The 15,981-nt window shown below is 55.4% G+C and overlaps 1 protein-coding gene across 9 annotated transcripts; it reads left to right on the forward strand.

Annotated features, from left to right (window-relative positions):
* Positions 1 to 2,356: 2,356 nt before the first annotated feature.
* Positions 2,357 to 15,237, forward strand: SLC16A5 (solute carrier family 16 member 5). Of its 9 annotated transcripts, none has more exons than XM_074319563.1 (7): positions 2,361 to 2,620; positions 2,764 to 2,876; positions 3,599 to 3,786; positions 6,469 to 6,734; positions 9,877 to 10,020; positions 12,344 to 13,198; positions 14,367 to 15,237. In XM_074319563.1, the coding sequence occupies exons 4-7, from the start codon at positions 6,536 to 6,538 to the stop codon at positions 14,615 to 14,617; spliced, it is 1,449 nt and encodes a 482-aa protein (XP_074175664.1). In that variant the 5' UTR covers positions 2,361 to 2,620; positions 2,764 to 2,876; positions 3,599 to 3,786; positions 6,469 to 6,535; the 3' UTR covers positions 14,618 to 15,237. The 9 variants fall into 9 exon arrangements, with proteins under 9 accessions (XP_074175670.1, XP_074175671.1, XP_074175664.1 ...); XM_074319568.1 differs by having other exon boundaries at positions 2,364 to 2,620; positions 12,344 to 13,153; XM_074319564.1 differs by lacking the exon at positions 2,764 to 2,876.
* Positions 15,238 to 15,981: the final 744 nt, after the last annotated feature.

Genomic DNA, 15,981 nt, shown 5'->3' on the forward strand with positions numbered 1-15,981 from the left:
GAGTAATGAGGAGACATTGGTTAACGGGGCAAGAAAGCTCCTAAGCCTTAGGGAGCTTAGTGGGGGAGACACACAACACTCAGCAGGATTAGCGCCTCAACTTGGGAGGTATGGGAGGCCTTTCTGGAGGAAGGGGCTTCTCAGCTGACATGTAAAGGACAACCAGTGGCCAACCAGGTAAACAGAGTGATCAGGACAGAGTGTCCCAGGGAGAGAGAACCACGCACGTGCAGATCTCAGGGGGCCCGGCAGACCAGCAATAGAACGTGGTGGTGGTTATTATTAATGATGTATGGCAACTGTGCTACTAACTACAAATTCCGTACTATTAATTCCTAAAGACTTATGATTTCCAGCAGGCGCCTCCCTCTCTCTTTGAGGAGATGCCTCAGTTCCCTTATCTGTAGGATGACGACTTCTTCCAACTCTGGGTTCCTGGGCACCCACCCCTCACTGTCAACCGTCATAGGCCCTAACAAAACTGGACCTGGTGACTAGGCTGTTGCTCGGAGCTGCTCTTAGGGGATGACAGAGTCACAGAGAAAGGCTGGGGACGGCCCGTGGGAGCCAGAGACCCTGGCTCTGACCATGACAGCCACGGTGACCATGCCCCAGGCTGATAGGAACCTCATTCTGGAGAGGCACCCAGAGTCCAGGATGGTGAAGGGGGTGTTCCCACAGCTCTATCAATTTCATCTTGATGAAGTAGAGGTTGAAGATTAGGGGGAGGGGGCTCCCCAGAGGACAGTGGGGTCTTGGGAAACCCTGTTTGATTTTTTCAGAGGGTAGGAGCCTCCAGGAAGTCCCTGAGTATTGAGCTCCTGCCAGGGTACCTAGGGATGGGATGGAAGGCTGCATCCAGCCTGTTCTGAGTGCCCAGGGCAGGTACTGCCACTCACACTGGGCCATGCTAAGAAGTGCCAAGATGGTGCAATGCAGACCCCAAGTACAATCCCCTCTATCTCCCACACAGGACTTCCCAAGGCCTGGCGCCATCTCTATAGGACTATGGGATAAAGCTTAATAGATCCCATCCCTTCCTCCCAATGTTTATATCCAGGGAACCTCAGGCTAAGCTGAATATCCCCATGTCAGAGTCAACGCCAGCACTGGGGCAGTTGCAAAAAGACGAACTATAGGCACAGCGATGACTTTTGGCTAAGACACGCCTTACAACTTGACACAAGTATCTCCTACATGATTCACCTAGAAGTTAAGCCATCCTAGTAGGTGAGAAGTGGTATCTCATTGTGGTTTGATTTGCATTTCCCTGATGAATAATGATGTTGAGCATCTCTTCATGCGCTTGTTGGCCAGTTATGTATCTTCTTTGGAGAAATGTCTATTCAGATTCTTTGCCTGTTTTTAATGGAGTTGTCTTTTTATTGTTGAGTCGTAGGAGTTCTCAATACAAGTCCCTTAGCAGATATACGACTTGCGAATATTTTCTCCCATTTTGAGGGTTATCTTTTCACTTTCCTAATGGTGTCTTTGGTGCACATTTTTTACTTTGATGTCTAAGAGTTTTATAGTTTTAGTTCTTACATTTCCATCTATGATTTTTTTTTCATTTAAATGGTGCGATGTAGAAGTCCAACACCTTTTGTCTTTAGCACGTGGATTTTCAGTTGTTCCAGCATCATTTGCTGAAAAGACTATTCTTCCCACACTGCACTGTCTTGTGGAAAACAACTGACCATAAGTGTAACGGTTTATTCTCAATTCTATTCCACGGCTATATGTGTCTGTCCTTAAGCCAGGACCACCCTATCTTAATTACTGTAACTTTGTAGTAATTGAACACATTTTAAACAATGCATATCAAGGGCTGGCCTCAGGTTCTGAGGGGGGCATGCGGATGTGGTGGGCGTCCTCTGACGGGCTCCCACGGTTGATGGGTCGCCCCTCTTCTCTGCTCCCTACAGCTGCTTGCCTGGGTTCCCCTTGGTGTGGCCCTCAATACACTAGGCTCTCTTTGGAAGGACCTCTGGGCAGCTAAAGATCCCAAAGAAGGAATCCTCCACCCTGGCCTCCCACCCACTCCCGCAGGGAGGTGTAGTCTCTTAATCAACTTTCTCCCTCCCATTCCTGGGGCCCTAGAAGCCGGGGCGCGAATATCGAGAAGCCGGCGAGTGTGCCTGTGGGCTATGCAAATTACATGCTAACGACATGCAAATGCACCCGCCCAGCCGGCGTTCGCAGCCCGGCCCCGCTGCTGGACCCGCCAGGTCACTCAGAGGAAGGGACCAGGCTGAGATAAGGGGTGCGGGCTCTGGCCACGCCCCGCCACGCCCTCCCACCTCGAAGCGAGGCCTCCTTCCCCATTCCCAGGCGGCTCCGAGGTGGTTCCGCCCACCGGCGCCTGTGGCCCGCCTCCCCCTGGCTGTGGGTCCTGGCTAGTCGTTGCCGCCTGCCCCGCCGTCTTGGCGCCTCCACCGCGGGCGGGCCGGGCCGCAGGAAGCCGCGCTCGGCGGGAGTGGAGCCGCGGGTCCGCTGGGCCTGTGCGAGCCGGTGCGCCGGCTCGTCGGGCGCCCAAAGCGTCCTGCCGCCGGGGTCCTCGTCAGCGCCGTCGCAGACCCGCCTCGCCCTGGGCCTCCAGGCCCCTTTCCTCCTGTCGGGGGTGAGGATCCGGAAAAGCCTTTCTGTCCTTGTTCTGAGCTCCCCCAGCCTGAGGGGTCTCCCCAGAGCAACTCCTTGCCCTCCACGGCCTGGGGGGTGAGGGGACGGGCACCACCCATGGCCTGGCCTGAAATCTGTACGCAGGCGCCGCCTGGACGTCCCCGAAGCCTTACCCAGAGGAGATCCTTCCTGCTGAAGTGGGAAGCTGAGTGGATACTAAATCCTGGATGGCAGGGACGTGGCCAGGGTGACAAGAGGTCATGAAGTTCTGTTGCCTGTTCCATCCCCCGTCCAGGCTGCTGTCAGCCGGCCCCTGCGGGGAATGTGGGGCACGTTTCGGGGCAGAGAAGGGAGACGGTGATTTGCCCCAGCTCGCGGATCACTGGAACTGCCTCCTTCCTTCCCGGGCCCCTGCCAGGTGCAGGGGTTTGAGGGCTTGTCAGGCCACAAGCTCAAGCTGGTTCTTGCAGCTCTCCTGCCCAGCGGGAGCCCTACTGCTGCCTGTCCTGTGCCCTGCGCTCCAGGCCAGGTCCTACCTGATACGGGGTCTGGTGAGGGAAGGGGTCTCCAGGGTCTGTCCATGCTTTCACCACTCTGGGGCTTGTGGTTCCTCCTTTTCCTCTCACCTGCACACCAGCGCGGTAATCCCAAACCTGTGCATGAGGGCATCTGTTCACCCTTTTGACCCTATCTGCAAGCTAGAGGGGGCAGGGAAAGGATTCTGTGAGCCCAGCAAGGCCTCTGTCATCCGATGGGAAGCCCTAAAAACAGACCAGGGGCTATGTGATGATGGGAGGACACGAAATGTCACCTTGGTTTTGTCAGTTGGGCATGAAGATAGTCTCACTCTGGGGGTGAGGGGAGGAGTCCCTGAGGGCGGAGGTCAGTGGCTCCTGTGGAAAGCGGCTCACCTCCAGTCCGAGGAAGTGAGTGAAGTGTCTCCAGCCATATCTCCCTCCTCGCCCCAACCACACACCAGGCAGTGATCATGACTCACGGTTCCCAGTACGAAGGAAAGACCACTTCTCTCCTGGGGCAGAGGCAAGGCAGGAGCCCCCAACCCCATCTCTTCCCTGCTCTGCTTGACTCTTCTGGAATGGACTGGCCTGCCAGGAAGCTGGGTCACCCTTGGTCTTCCTGGGCTTGCCTGCCTACTGGGGAACACAGGTGGGTCACATTAATATTCTCTTGAGCTCTGCCAGAGGCTGGTGGGGGTGTGTGAGCAGGTCCCAGCTTATAGTGTGGAAGGGGGGGAGGGGCGGGGCAATAAGATAAAGGAATAAATCACTGCAGTGTGGTGTGAAAACCATTATTAAGAAGAGAAAAACAGGATGGGGGCCCAGCCTGGGTTGGAGGTTAGGGTAGCTTCCTAGGAGTTCTGCCAGGGCTGAATCTTGAAGGGCCATTCAGACATCTCTCTGGCTAAAGATTTCAGAATCATGGCTGCAGCCAAGTTCCGGGGTGTGTGTGTGGGGTAGCTTAGTGGGGGAAGGGGCTGGAGGACCAACTGGACATAAAAGCTGTGTGTGTGATGTGGGAGTTGCTGGGGTGTGGGAGGGGATGGCCCTCTCATGGAAGGCTGAGTCTGCAGGGGAGCGGGGCTCCCAGACCTGGGAAGCAGAGAGCGCAAAGGTGCTTAGGGTTTCCTGGGCTCTGATTGTCCCAGGAGGCCTAAGAGAAGAGAAGCTGTGAAGCTCTAGCCCCACTGGGAGTTTCTGGAGGGAAAGTGGGTGCAGAGTGAAGGTCAGAATCCTGGAGAAAGTCCCCAAAGCTCCTGCCCAGAGAAGTGGCAGCTGACAAGGCCACTAAAGAGACCTCTCCACAGAGGGGCAGGCAAGGATGAACCAGAAGGGACCAGAGCTAGGGGCGGGGAGGGGGGGTTGGGGTCCAGCTGCCAGGCCCTCCTACAGGTCTCTTCTCCATCTCCCCTCCTCCCTGCCACCTCTCAGTCAGTGACAGCCTGCTGCTCTAAAGGGAAACCTGCAGGTTCCCGTGACTTGGGAGTGCCAGGGGTGGGGCTGCAGTGGAGGGAGAGCAGGAGGATGTGAGGGCAGCAAAGGAAGGCTGGTGGCCCTTTTTAGAGGAAGAGGGGAACGTGGCAGGTCCTGGAAGTTTGAGGGGCTGGGATGTATTGGGGAGGAGGGGCGAGTTATGGAGAAGGGTGGGGAGACTTGACATTCAGGGCACTGTAGAGGATCAGGTGGCGTTGGTGGCCTTTCCATTTGCTGAGGGAACAGAAATCCTGGAAGGGGCAAGAGCCAGTTTGCTGGAGGCACCGTATCTGAGGTTTGCCGGAGCCTGGAGCTCGGCCAGGAGGATCGGCCGACGGGATCTCTAGGGCCACTGACCTGACGGGGAGGAGCCGGGGACGGGGGGCAGGAGGCGCTCCTGGTCCACACAAGGGGCTCAGGGACACACACACACACTCACACTTGAGGCTGGGATGGATGGGATGCTCACTTTGGCAGGACTGTGCCCCAAAGGGGTTGGAACGTGTGAAGGAACATTTTAGGGTGGATCCAGCTCAGGTGCTGTTTTAAAGCTCCTGGGCCTGGGGGAAAGGTGTGGGTGCTGGGCTTGGCAGGAAGAAGGGGTTTCATATTTCTGAGAGTTTCCTGAGTTTCCATGGATCTTCCCTGGACCTGGGGCTAAAAGGAGGAAGGCTGTGGGAACAGCAGCTCATGGGACACTTGGCTTCACAAAAACGAAAGCTGATCCCATTGCCTGCCCAGCTTGGAGCCCTGAGTGAGGGTGAGGTCTGAGGGCGCAGGACGGGGAGAGCCAGGATGGAGGGGTCTGGAAAAGGGCTGTCTGCGTTTGGGGAGGAGGCCTTGGGGCTTCAAGGCCTGGTTACGGCAGCTTCTGTGATGAGGGGAAGTGGCCTGGTGCTGGCAAGGACTGAGCCAAAAATGTAAGGGTGTGTGTGTGCCTGTATGTCTGTGTAGCATGTGTCTGTCTGTCTGCGTTTGTTTGTATGTCTCTGGGCTTGCTGGCATGTGTCTATATAAGTGTGTGTCTGTAAGTGTTTGTCTTAGTATGTGTCCATGTGTGACTGTGTACGTATCTGTGAGTGTATGTATTTGTGTGTGCCTGTGTGTGTGTGTGTCTGTGTGTGTTTGTGTGTGGTGGGGGTACTCAGAAAAGCCCTTGTAGGTGACAGGTCGTTATTCATCGTGATTGTACAACTTGATTCTTGGCTGTGACGCCTTGTAAAAGGAGTGTTGTCAGGTGCTTTCAGAAGGCTTCTGGATGCGACCCATGCCTTCTCCTTGAAAGCTGTGTTTGATGCCCTTGGTAAGCTGTTCTGTGTACTCCTTGGCCGTACCTAGCACCGGCTTGCTCACCTTGGCTTTCCCAACAATACTGACAGTGACCTTTGCTCTTAATGTAGTATTTCAAAAGTCTGTTTGTGTGCAGGAAGCCTGGTTGTGAATGTTTGAAAATGTATCTGTGTGTGCCTATGGGGACAGTGGGACTTCACTGGCTCTAGAGACCTGCTTCATTCTACAAGCAATCACTGAGTGCTTGCTGTGTGGGGGGCCAAGGCTGGGCCAGGAAGTGCCATCTGCTGACCACCAAGTGATGCTAGGCTAGAAAGAATTCCACTCACCTGCCTTATCCCACTGATCGCGCACCTGCCTGCCCCTCCTGTTAGGCTGGCTCTGAGAAGTGCATGAAAGGAGACATGACGGCCAAGAAGGCCAGTGCGTGGGCCTCTGGCCACCTCCCAGGGGGTGGTGCTCCTCTGATATCTGGTGCTGGGGCAAGAGGAAGGGATGGTGTCAGCCGCCCAGGAAAGGTGGCACCTGGGCTGGTAGAGGGCTGGCAGCTCCATTCTGTCCTCCCCAGGCAGCCCAGTCAGTGGTAGCAGTGGCGGTGCGGCCTGACGCCGTGGCAGCAGCATTCCTAGCAGAGGATGCCCCAGGCCCTGGAGCGTGCAGAGGGCGGCTGGGCCTGGGTGGTCCTGCTGGCCTCCATGATGACCCAGGGCCTCACCCTGGGCTTCCCCACGTGCATCGGCATCTTCTTCACTGAGCTACAGCATGAGTTCCAGGCCAGCAACAGTGAGACCTCCTGGTTCCCCTCCATTCTGACGGCCATGCTCCATGCTGGGGGTAAGCAGCCTGAAGGGCCCAAGGAGGGATGAGAAAGAGCCTGGCCTGCTCGTCCCTCTCTCAGAGGGTGAAAGCCTAGGATTTCACCTGATTTCAGCAGGACCCGCCCCCGTAGGCTGGAATCCCACTTGGCTGGGTTGGGCTGTGCTGTGCTGCAGAGGAGTGAAAGCTGGGAGGCGGGGAGGTGCCTAAGATGCAAAGCCAGTTGTCAGTGGCTACTGAGGGACACATCCAGATTGTAGGAGTATCACGTTCAGCCGAGACTGGCGGAGGAGCGGCGTGGGGTCCAGCTGGGCTATCACTCTGAACCTCAGTTTCTTCCCCTGCAATATGGGGGTAACACCCAACATCCTGCCCACCTTTCACATGGGATCATAGGGAAGATCACAGCACACTCGGCAAGTGCTAAGCTAGGGAAATGGAAGCAGCTGTGAAGAATTCATATTCTGGAGACCATCCGGGGCTTGGGACTTCAAAGGGGGCTTGAGGAAGACACCCGGAGCAAGATGGGGGCAAGGCAAGAGCCCTGTCTCTCACCAAGAAGCAGAGAGGGGGTTTCAAAGGCTGTGGAGATGGAGGGAAGGCAGCCCCCCTCATTTTTTGGTTGGTGCCTCCAGAAATGTGACCCCAGCAATAGGTGAAGGTCAGAAGCTGCCCAGGAGAGTTCACAGCAGCCTCGGCCTCAGGGGCCTCTTCTCAGCTTCTGGGAGCTCTCCAGGGAGACGCCACAGACAGGCCTTCAGGAGGGCCGAGTCAACTGGAACAGGATCTGACAGGGCTGCAGGGCTCTCCACAGGGGGTTGGCTTGCCTTAGCTGACCCCATCTCCCTGCTTATCTCCTACCATTCCCTCCACGTGGCACCAGCAGCCTACTTGTTATTTCAGGTCCTTCCCTTGAATTAGGAGGGTGGTCAGATTGGGGTAGGTGCCATCCTCGCTGGGATGACCCCTGAACCTGCCACCTGGGGTGTGGGTTCAGGGCAAGGGGAAAGGCCTGGCCCAGTCCAGACCTCATGACCTTTGGCCTGCAAGGTTGGGGCAGAAGTGGCACTCTCAGCTGGTTCCTTCCATGCAGCCAGAAAGGGGTCTGGGCCAGGGTCAGGGAGCCAGGCATCCAGTGGGGACCTCCACTCCCCAGCCCGCTTTAGACTCAGGCTCTAGGCCGTAGTATCTCAGCTTGGGACTCCTGTCTGTCTTGTCTGTCTGTCTCACATAAACACACACCTTTAGCCTACGCTCATTCAGAGTATGGTAGAAATTTTAAACTTGAAAGTACAAGGTATGACAATTAAGTTCGCAAACTCATCCTAGAAAAAGTGCTACATACCTCATTGCTGAATATCACTACTGTCACCTTCGAAGTACTCCCCTTGGGAAGCTATGCATTGACACCAATGCCTAGTCCACCCTTCAAAGCAATTTTGGAACTCTTTTTCTGGAATGGCCATCAGAGCTGTCGTCGTATTACCCTTGATGTCCTGAATGTCATCAAAATGTCTTCTTTTCAATATTTCCTTTATCTTCAGGTAAGGAAAGAAGTCATTGAGGGCCAGATCAGGTGAGTAGAGAGGGTGTTCCAGTACAGTTATTTTTTTTACTGGTTAAAAACTCGCTCACAGACAGTGCTGTGTGAGCTGGTGCGTTGTCATGATGCAAGAGCCATGAATTGTTGGCGAAAAGTTCAGATCGTCTGATTTTTTCACTCAGCCTTTTCAGCACTTCAAATAGTAAACTTGGTTAACTATTTGTCCAGTTGGTCCAAATTCATAATGAATAATCCCTCTGATATCAAAAAAGGTTAGCAACAGCATTGTAACAAGTTCGCGAACTTAATTATCAGACCTCGTATCATTGATCCTACGTGTTCCCTTCTCTCTCTCTCTCTCTCGATGAGGAAAGCAGACAAATACAAAGTACATGGCTTGCCCAAGGTTGCACTGTAATTTCAGGGCAGAACCAGTATCCCTGCCAAAGAAAAGCTCTGCCTTCCAGCGCTCCACCCCAGTACTTTAGCTAAGCTGGCACACGTCCCAGCCAGCCCCTCCAACTCGATGACTTGGGGCTTTCCCCAGGTCAAAGTATGAGGGTAGAGAAAATGTGTGGGTCAGAGGTCATGTCCACTTTAAAGCCTTGCCTCCCTCTGCAGCTGTCTCTGCTTGATTATCTCTGAGGATGGGCTGCTCACTTCCTCTGTCACTTGCATGCTCATACTGGCTGACACCCACACATCCCCTTTCCACCCCAAACACACACAAACTGCCTGCACACGCACACTTTCCCTGTCCCTGTGGCTGCAGGTGGGGAGAGTAACTGTGGAGCAACTCCATGTGTGTATTTGGGGGCAGGGCGTTCAGTGAAAGGGGCCTTGCAAGGTGAGGAGCAGCCGGCCAGGACTGGCTTGTTTCTACTTGTCTGGGTCTGGGCTGCTGAGGAAGCTGTTCAGGGGGGTGGAATGGAGAACAGGCCCCTCTCCACCAGGAGCCAAACATCTGGGTGCAAGACTCTGGTGGTGGCTGGAGGTGATGGAGGGGAGAAGGCACCCCACCCAGTTTTCTCCAGAGGCCAGTGCAAGGGGGTGCAGAGTGGCCCAGGGCCCCAGCTGCCCACCCTAGAGAAGTGGGAGGGTGGAGAGAGGGCTGTGGTCAGTCTTGAGGATGGGGTAGGAGCAGGGGCTCACCATGATTTAGATGCTTGGGCCCCCGCCCTCTGAGACAGACCCCCCAGTGAGGAGTGCCCACCTAGGTCATAAGCCAATCCTGTTTCACCTGGATGGAAGCAGCCTCAGGTCAGTGCAGCAAAGGGCCTTGTGGAACACCTCTGGGGAGCCTTGTCTGGGTCAAACTGAACATTTGTAGCACCTCACCTGACACCTGGTCACACATCACCTAGTCTGATCCCTCTGTAGGGGAGGAAACTGAGGCACATAGTGGGATGAGCCTTGCTCGGGCCACATGGCCAGTCCGTGGCAGGGTGGGCATCAGATCCAGGCCTGTGAGCTCCCGGGCTTATGCCCTCTATCTTCCTGGCTAGTTTCTGTTGGACCCCTCTCAGCCTCAGTGTCCCCCTCCCTCCAGACCTCCTCCGTCAGCTGCCACCTACTGACTGGCACCTCCTCCCTGCCTCTCCTGCCTCCACCCCACAGGCCCCCTGTGCAGCATCCTGGTGGGACGCTTTGGCTGCCGAGTGACAGTGATGCTTGGGGGCATTCTGGCCTGCCTGGGCATGGTGGCGAGCTCCTTCTGCCGCACCCTCAGCCAGCTCTACGTCGCAGCAGGATTCATCACAGGTGACTGTCATTCCATCCTGAGAATTACTGGGCACCTACTATAAAGTGCTAGGCACAGTGAACAGGACAGGCACAGCTCCTAGTCTGCTGGGGCTATTTATGTGAGCGAGAGGGACCATGAACAGATAAATCAGGGTCATTTCTGATCGTGACAAGTGCGTGAGAAGACAGGAGAGCTGATGTGATCGTGTGCTGGCTCGGGGTGGTGGTGGGCAGAGATGAAACAGGGATAAGGGAGACTATCTAGAACAGCCAAGGCAACAGATAGACAGGGTTGGGGGAGGTTGCTGTTTGCGGGAGGGCAGTCAGGGAAGGCCTCGCAGAAACGGTGATGTTTGGGCAGGGAGCTCATGGAGGTCAGGGATCTGGGGAAGACCATTCCAGGCAGAGGCACAGCAAGTGTAAAGGCCCTGAGGTGTCCAGGAGCAGTGAGTGGCCAGTAGGGCAGAGGGGCATGGACAGGGGTCAGTGGGTGGGGTGGAGGCTGGGTGGGGGTTCTGAGAAGGGAAGCCATTTGAGGGGTTCAGGCGGCGGATGAGTGACATCATCTGACCACTATTTTGAAAGCACCACTCCACCATGGTGTTAAGAATACACAGTAGGCGGCTAAGCGAGGAATAGGAGGACAGGTAGAGGCGTGGTCATCACGCAGACATGAAGAGGCTGTACCTGAAATCAGGGTGGCGATGAGAAGTGGTTGGGTTCAGGAATGTACGTGAGGGACAGAAAAGAATTAAGGAGGACCCAAGAGCCAAGAAGGGTGACGCCAGGGCTTTTTGCCCTGAGCCACTGGAACAATAAAATAGCCCCTAAGTAAAATGGGGAAATGAGTGGATGAGAGAAGGTTTGCAGGAAGATGGGAAGGTCAGGTGTGGATGCAGCCAGTCTGGAGTTCAGGGAACAGGCCCTGGGCTGGAAGGAGCACTTGGAGCATCATGAGGTGGCTGGTATTCAAGTCTTGAGATGAGGTGTCACCCTGGTGTCACTAAGGGAAGGAGGGAGGCTGAGCCCCAGGACACTCCAGTGTTTAGTAGTGTAGAGTGGAAGCAGTGACAGAGAGGAAGGAGAACCAAGAGGGTGGGGTTTCTCGAGAAAGTGACTGAAGAAAGTTTGAGAGGAGAGAATGATCGATTATCAAGCTGCTGAAAGGTCAGATTGAGGGGGGACCACACTCTTTGGACTTGGCAATGCGGAGGTTGGTGACCTTGGTAAGAATAATTCTGGAGCAGAGGTGGAGTGAAAGTCTGACTGGAATAGGTTCAACAGAGAACGGAAGAGGGAAATTGGAGACAGCTGAGATAAACAACACTTCCAAGAAATTTTGATGTAAGGGGAGCAGAGAAATGGGCTGGGACCCAGAAGAGGCTGTGCGGTCAAGAGAGGGTTTTGTTTTGTTTTCAAGGGAGAGAAAAAAACAATGAAGGAGAATGATCTAGAAAAGAGGAGAAAATGGATGATGCAGGAGAAAGGAAAATTGCTGGGGGGATATGTCTTTGGACAAGATACAGGGCTGGCCTTGACTGGGAGTACGGACAGTCCATTGTCATAGGCGGGAAGGCAGATGGTCAGCTGGGAGTGAGGAGAGGTCAGGTGTTAGAGTATAAAGAGGAAAAAAGCCCAGGGGTCATCTAAGAGGTGGGAGAGAAAACGGACGAGGGACCCGAAGTGGCGTCATGGACAACGCAGGTGGTCAGTGGTCAGGGGGTTGTGAGCTTTCTCTCCAGCACGTTCAGCTGTGTGGGGACAGGCAAAGAGTGGGTGGGGCGGTGGCATCTGAGCTGAGTCAGGAGAGGAAAATCCTGGGGAAGCCTATTCTAGGCAGAGGGAATGGCAACTGCAAGTGTCCCTAGGTAGGTGTCCAGACCAAGGGGAAAAAGCTGATGTGGCTGGATCCTGGTGAGTGACAGGGAGAGTGGCCTGAGATGGCACCCGAGAGGCATGCACCCGAGAGGTGGCCAGGAGCCAGACTGTACAGTCTTCCGGGGCATAGTAAATACTATGGTTTTTTTCTAGGTGTGATGGAAGTCCCTGCGAGGTATTAAGCAGGGGAGAGACTATTTGATTTAGGTTTTTGAAGCTCACCCAGGTGCTGTGCCAAGAGGACGGCTGTGCCCCTGGCAGCTTTGAGAGGGCAGATCTGAGGAGCGGGATGCTTCTCCAGAGAGGGCAAGGCAGGCTGATTCCATCTTAATCCCTGGGGACCTGGAGGTGGGTCTGGTTAGAAAGGGAGGACAGACATGGGACATGGTCCCATGACCGCCACTGTGGGTGCAGTGGGAGACCCCAGAACACCCTCGAGCTGGTCTCCCCTCTCCAACCACAGGCCTGGGCATGTGCTTCAGCTTCCAGTCGACCATCACTGTGCTGGGCTTTTACTTCACCCGCCGGCAAGCAATAGCCAACGCACTGGCCTCGGTGGGCGTCTCCCTGGGCATCACGCTCTGGCCGCTGCTCGCCCGCTACCTCCTGGAGGACCTGGGCTGGAGGGGTACCTTTCTTGTCTTCGGTGGGGTTTTTCTTCACTGCTGTGTCTGCGGGGCCATCCTGAGGCCTGTGGCCACCAGCGTGCCTCCTGAAACCAGAGAAGGCCCCCCTCCACCTTCCAAGACACCTGTGCCCAGCTGCCTGGCAGCGTGTGGCCGGGCCGTCCAGCGCCACCTGGCCTTTGACATCCTGTGGCACAACGCAGGCTACCGTGTGTTCACACTGGGTGTCGCGTGGATGATCCTGGGTTTCCCGCTGCCACACGTCTTCCTGGTGCCATACGCCATGCGGCACGGCGTGGATGAGCACAGGGCGGCCCTGCTCATCTCCATTATCGGCTTTAGCAACATCTTCCTGCGGCCCATGGCCGGGCTGGTGGCAGGACGGCAGGACTTTGCCAGCCACCGCAAGTACCTGTTCAGCCTGGCAGTCCTGCTCAACGGACTCACCAACCTGGTGTGCGTGGCGTCGGCCGACTTCCGGGTGCTGGTAGGCTACTGCCTGGTGTACAGCGTGTCCATGAGTGGAGTTGGTGCCCTCTTCTTCCAGGTCCTCATGGACGTTGTGCCCATGGACCGGTTCTCCAGGGCCCTGGGCCTCTGCACCGTCCTGGAGAGTATCTCCATCCTCATCTCCCCTCCACTGGCTGGTGAGACCTGGGAGGGAGGGCAGGAGGGAGGGCGGCCAGGTGGACGTGAGTATGGCCTGGGCAGGCAGGGTCAGGGGTGAGGCAAAGGGAACAGTCTGGACAGGTGTGGGCCCCGGCCAGCATCGCAGGGGTTAGAACTTGAAATCTGTGACTTTCCCAAGCACCCCGGGGGACTGGCTACAGCGTGTTCCCCAGCTGGCGCTCAGGGTATGAACAGTTGAAAGTAGGGGTTTGCGTAGTAAACTGACCTGAGTTTGTTGTCTTCCTCTCTGTCACTGTTTTCTTATCAGCAAAGTGGGCATGTTAATAGAACCTGTCTGGTAGGCTTGTGGTGAGGATCTTAAGTTGTACAGTAAAGAGCTTAGAAGAGAAGCTGGCACCGAGTAGGTGTGATGCATGGCTCGGCTGTTATTAACAGCCTGGTTCTCCCACTTCCTGCCTGTGGGACCCAGGCAAGTGATTTTCCTTCTCTGAGCCAGTGACATCTGCAAAATGCAGAAAATAACACCTGCCATTGATTCACCTGTGTCAGTTACTGGGTGCACATAGCTGGACGCAAAGACTTATCTTCTGGAGGAAGAGTCGGGAATTAAAGCAGAGACACATTTGTGGTCACACTGGTGACTGGTGCCTGGTGGGAAATTCACAGATATGGAAGCAGAGCCCCACATGAGAGGGCGTGCTGGGCATCTGGGAGCGTGACATTCAGAGCAAAAGAGAAGGTTTATGAAGCACTTCCCTTTTGTGTGAGGGAGGCAGTGAACAGATACGTGGCAGCAGTTATTACCGTAAGGCCATGGGGACTCTTGCCCTGAGTGTGGAGTTGGAAGTGCCAGTTTCCAAGGGCATTCTCTAAGCCAGCAAGCAGAGAGAGCTTTCCAGGAGGAGGTACAGGTGGGCCCAGGGCGTGGCCGAGCAGATATCCCAGACTCCACTGGCCCTTGTCTCCTTGATTTCCTGCCACCAAGGGGAAGAGAGACATGGCCTTAAGTTCCCTTTGGCCTAAGGACTCTTCCTGCCTGGACCAGAATAGGTTTAGGGTTTCCTCTCCTCCTTTCATGCAACGTTATTTATTGAGTGCTTACTACAATTCCTAGAACTGGGGATACAGCAGGGACAAAAATAAAGTCCCCGATCTCTCAGAGCACAGTTTAGTGGCAGGGGGTGGCCTGGTGGCCCCAGACAGTGGCCTAACTCGCTCTCTATCCTCCAGGTTTCCTCCTGGACACAACTAACAACAACTTCAGCTACGTTTTCTACATGTCAAGTTTCTTCCTCATCTCAGCCGCTCTCTTCATGGGTGGCAGCTTCTGTGCCCTGCAAAAAAAGGAGAAGCAGGGCAGGCAGGCTGAGGCGGAAGCAGCCACCAGGGAGGCTGCCCCACAGCGGACCCTCACCGTGGAGGGCACAGATGGATCTGAGAAGCGGCCGTGCACCGAAATCATGTATGTGACCAGTGTCTGAGCTCCGAGGTCAATGAGTAACCACTGCCTCAGCCCAGGAATGGGATCTCCTGCTGCTTCACCAGCAGCTGGGGTGATGAAGTCCTGCTCAGAAAGCTTGAACCAAAGACCATCCCGACTCTGCACTTTGGGACTCAGCCAGGAGCTGGGACCTTGGAGGCTGGCCTCTGAAGACTCTGGGTCCCTTCCAGTGAGCAGAATCCAGGAGCAGGTCCTCCTGACTTATCCTTGGGCACCAGAGTACTTGGGGCCCACGAAAGTGGCTCTGAGCCCTGCTGGGGTCCATCATGGCCGGCTCTGCTCAGCTGGCTGCCCACTGCTGCTGCTACAGTTAAAACACTGGACCCTCAAGTCCAGTCTATATGCCTCTGATGTGATCTCCTTGCCCTTCTCCGATCTCCAGACAGTTCCAAAGAGCTTGCCTGTCCTCCAAAGCCCTCCTGCCGCCCTTCTTCCCCGTGACCCAGCCCTTGCCCTTAGGGTGTCCCCAGGACAGGTTGCTGGGTCTCACGTTGACTGGAACCTTGGAAAGAAGGGCCTTGTGGCCTGTAGTGGTGGAAGGCCAGGCTGAGGAGTTGGCCTGGATCCAGGGTTGAGACAGATTAAATGTCTGGTGGAGTACTTGTCCTGTCATTTGTGCAGAGAACTGGAGGGGAGCCCCTGACTTGGGTCCTAGAATCAGTGAAGTCGAGGGGCCCCCTGCACACCAGCAGATCCTGCTCCAGGGTCTCCCTCCCTCCTTTGTCCCCCGCCCCCCCCACCCCCCGGGATCTTGGCTGGGAAGATTAATGCTGGGCATGGGGTAAGCCAGACATTTGACTGACCAGCTGAGAAGGATTGCTAGGCAGGGCCCAAGGACCTCTGAAAATGGAGCTGCTTTTGCAACAGAAGCCCTTCTATTCCCCTCTCCTGCCACCCTGTTTCCCTGCTGTGTTAGAGGTATCAACCCTAGGGTGGAGTAAGTAGCTGTCTGGGCCAGCTGCCAGTCCACCCCTGCTCCCTGTTGGCCTGTGCCTGTGGCCGGGAGGCCAGAGCTCCACACACACACACTCTGCTGGTGCCCTTCCCCGAGGTCACCCCCTGGGGGCTAGCTGTCATCAGCCCAGTTTGTTCTAGCAGGGTACCAACCCAGGGAATGGAAAAACAGTTTGAATTATACACAAAAATGTTTCCTGCAGCAGGTTACAAACCCTGAGAACTAATGAAGCAGGAAAACAGGCCTGGAGTAAGTCCCCCTCCCCCACTTCAGTTCTCCCAGCTTGGCAGAGGCTGCTCACGCCCAGAGCCTTGTTGATTCAGGCTCAACCAGGCTCCAACAAGAAAACCTTATCAGGAGGATTGGTTTTATTTTCATGACCCAGCTCT

The sequence above is a fragment of the Rhinolophus sinicus genome, linkage group LG15 (assembly GCF_036562045.2).
Source record: "Rhinolophus sinicus isolate RSC01 linkage group LG15, ASM3656204v1, whole genome shotgun sequence".
Classification (NCBI taxonomy): Eukaryota; Metazoa; Chordata; class Mammalia; order Chiroptera; family Rhinolophidae; genus Rhinolophus; species Rhinolophus sinicus.

Excerpts from the sequence above, each read along its gene's own strand:
- SLC16A5 (XM_074319563.1), top strand. The coding sequence starts at position 6,536 with ATGCCCCAGGCCCTGGAGCGTGCAGAGGGCGGCTGGGCCTGGGTGGTC. Across the intron at positions 10,021-12,343 it reads CGCAGCAGGATTCATCACAG|GCCTGGGCATGTGCTTCAGC; the intron begins GTGACTGTCATT and ends CTCCAACCACAG. Across the intron at positions 13,199-14,366 it reads GGGAGGGCGGCCAGGTGGAC|GTTTCCTCCTGGACACAACT; the intron begins GTGAGTATGGCC and ends TCTATCCTCCAG.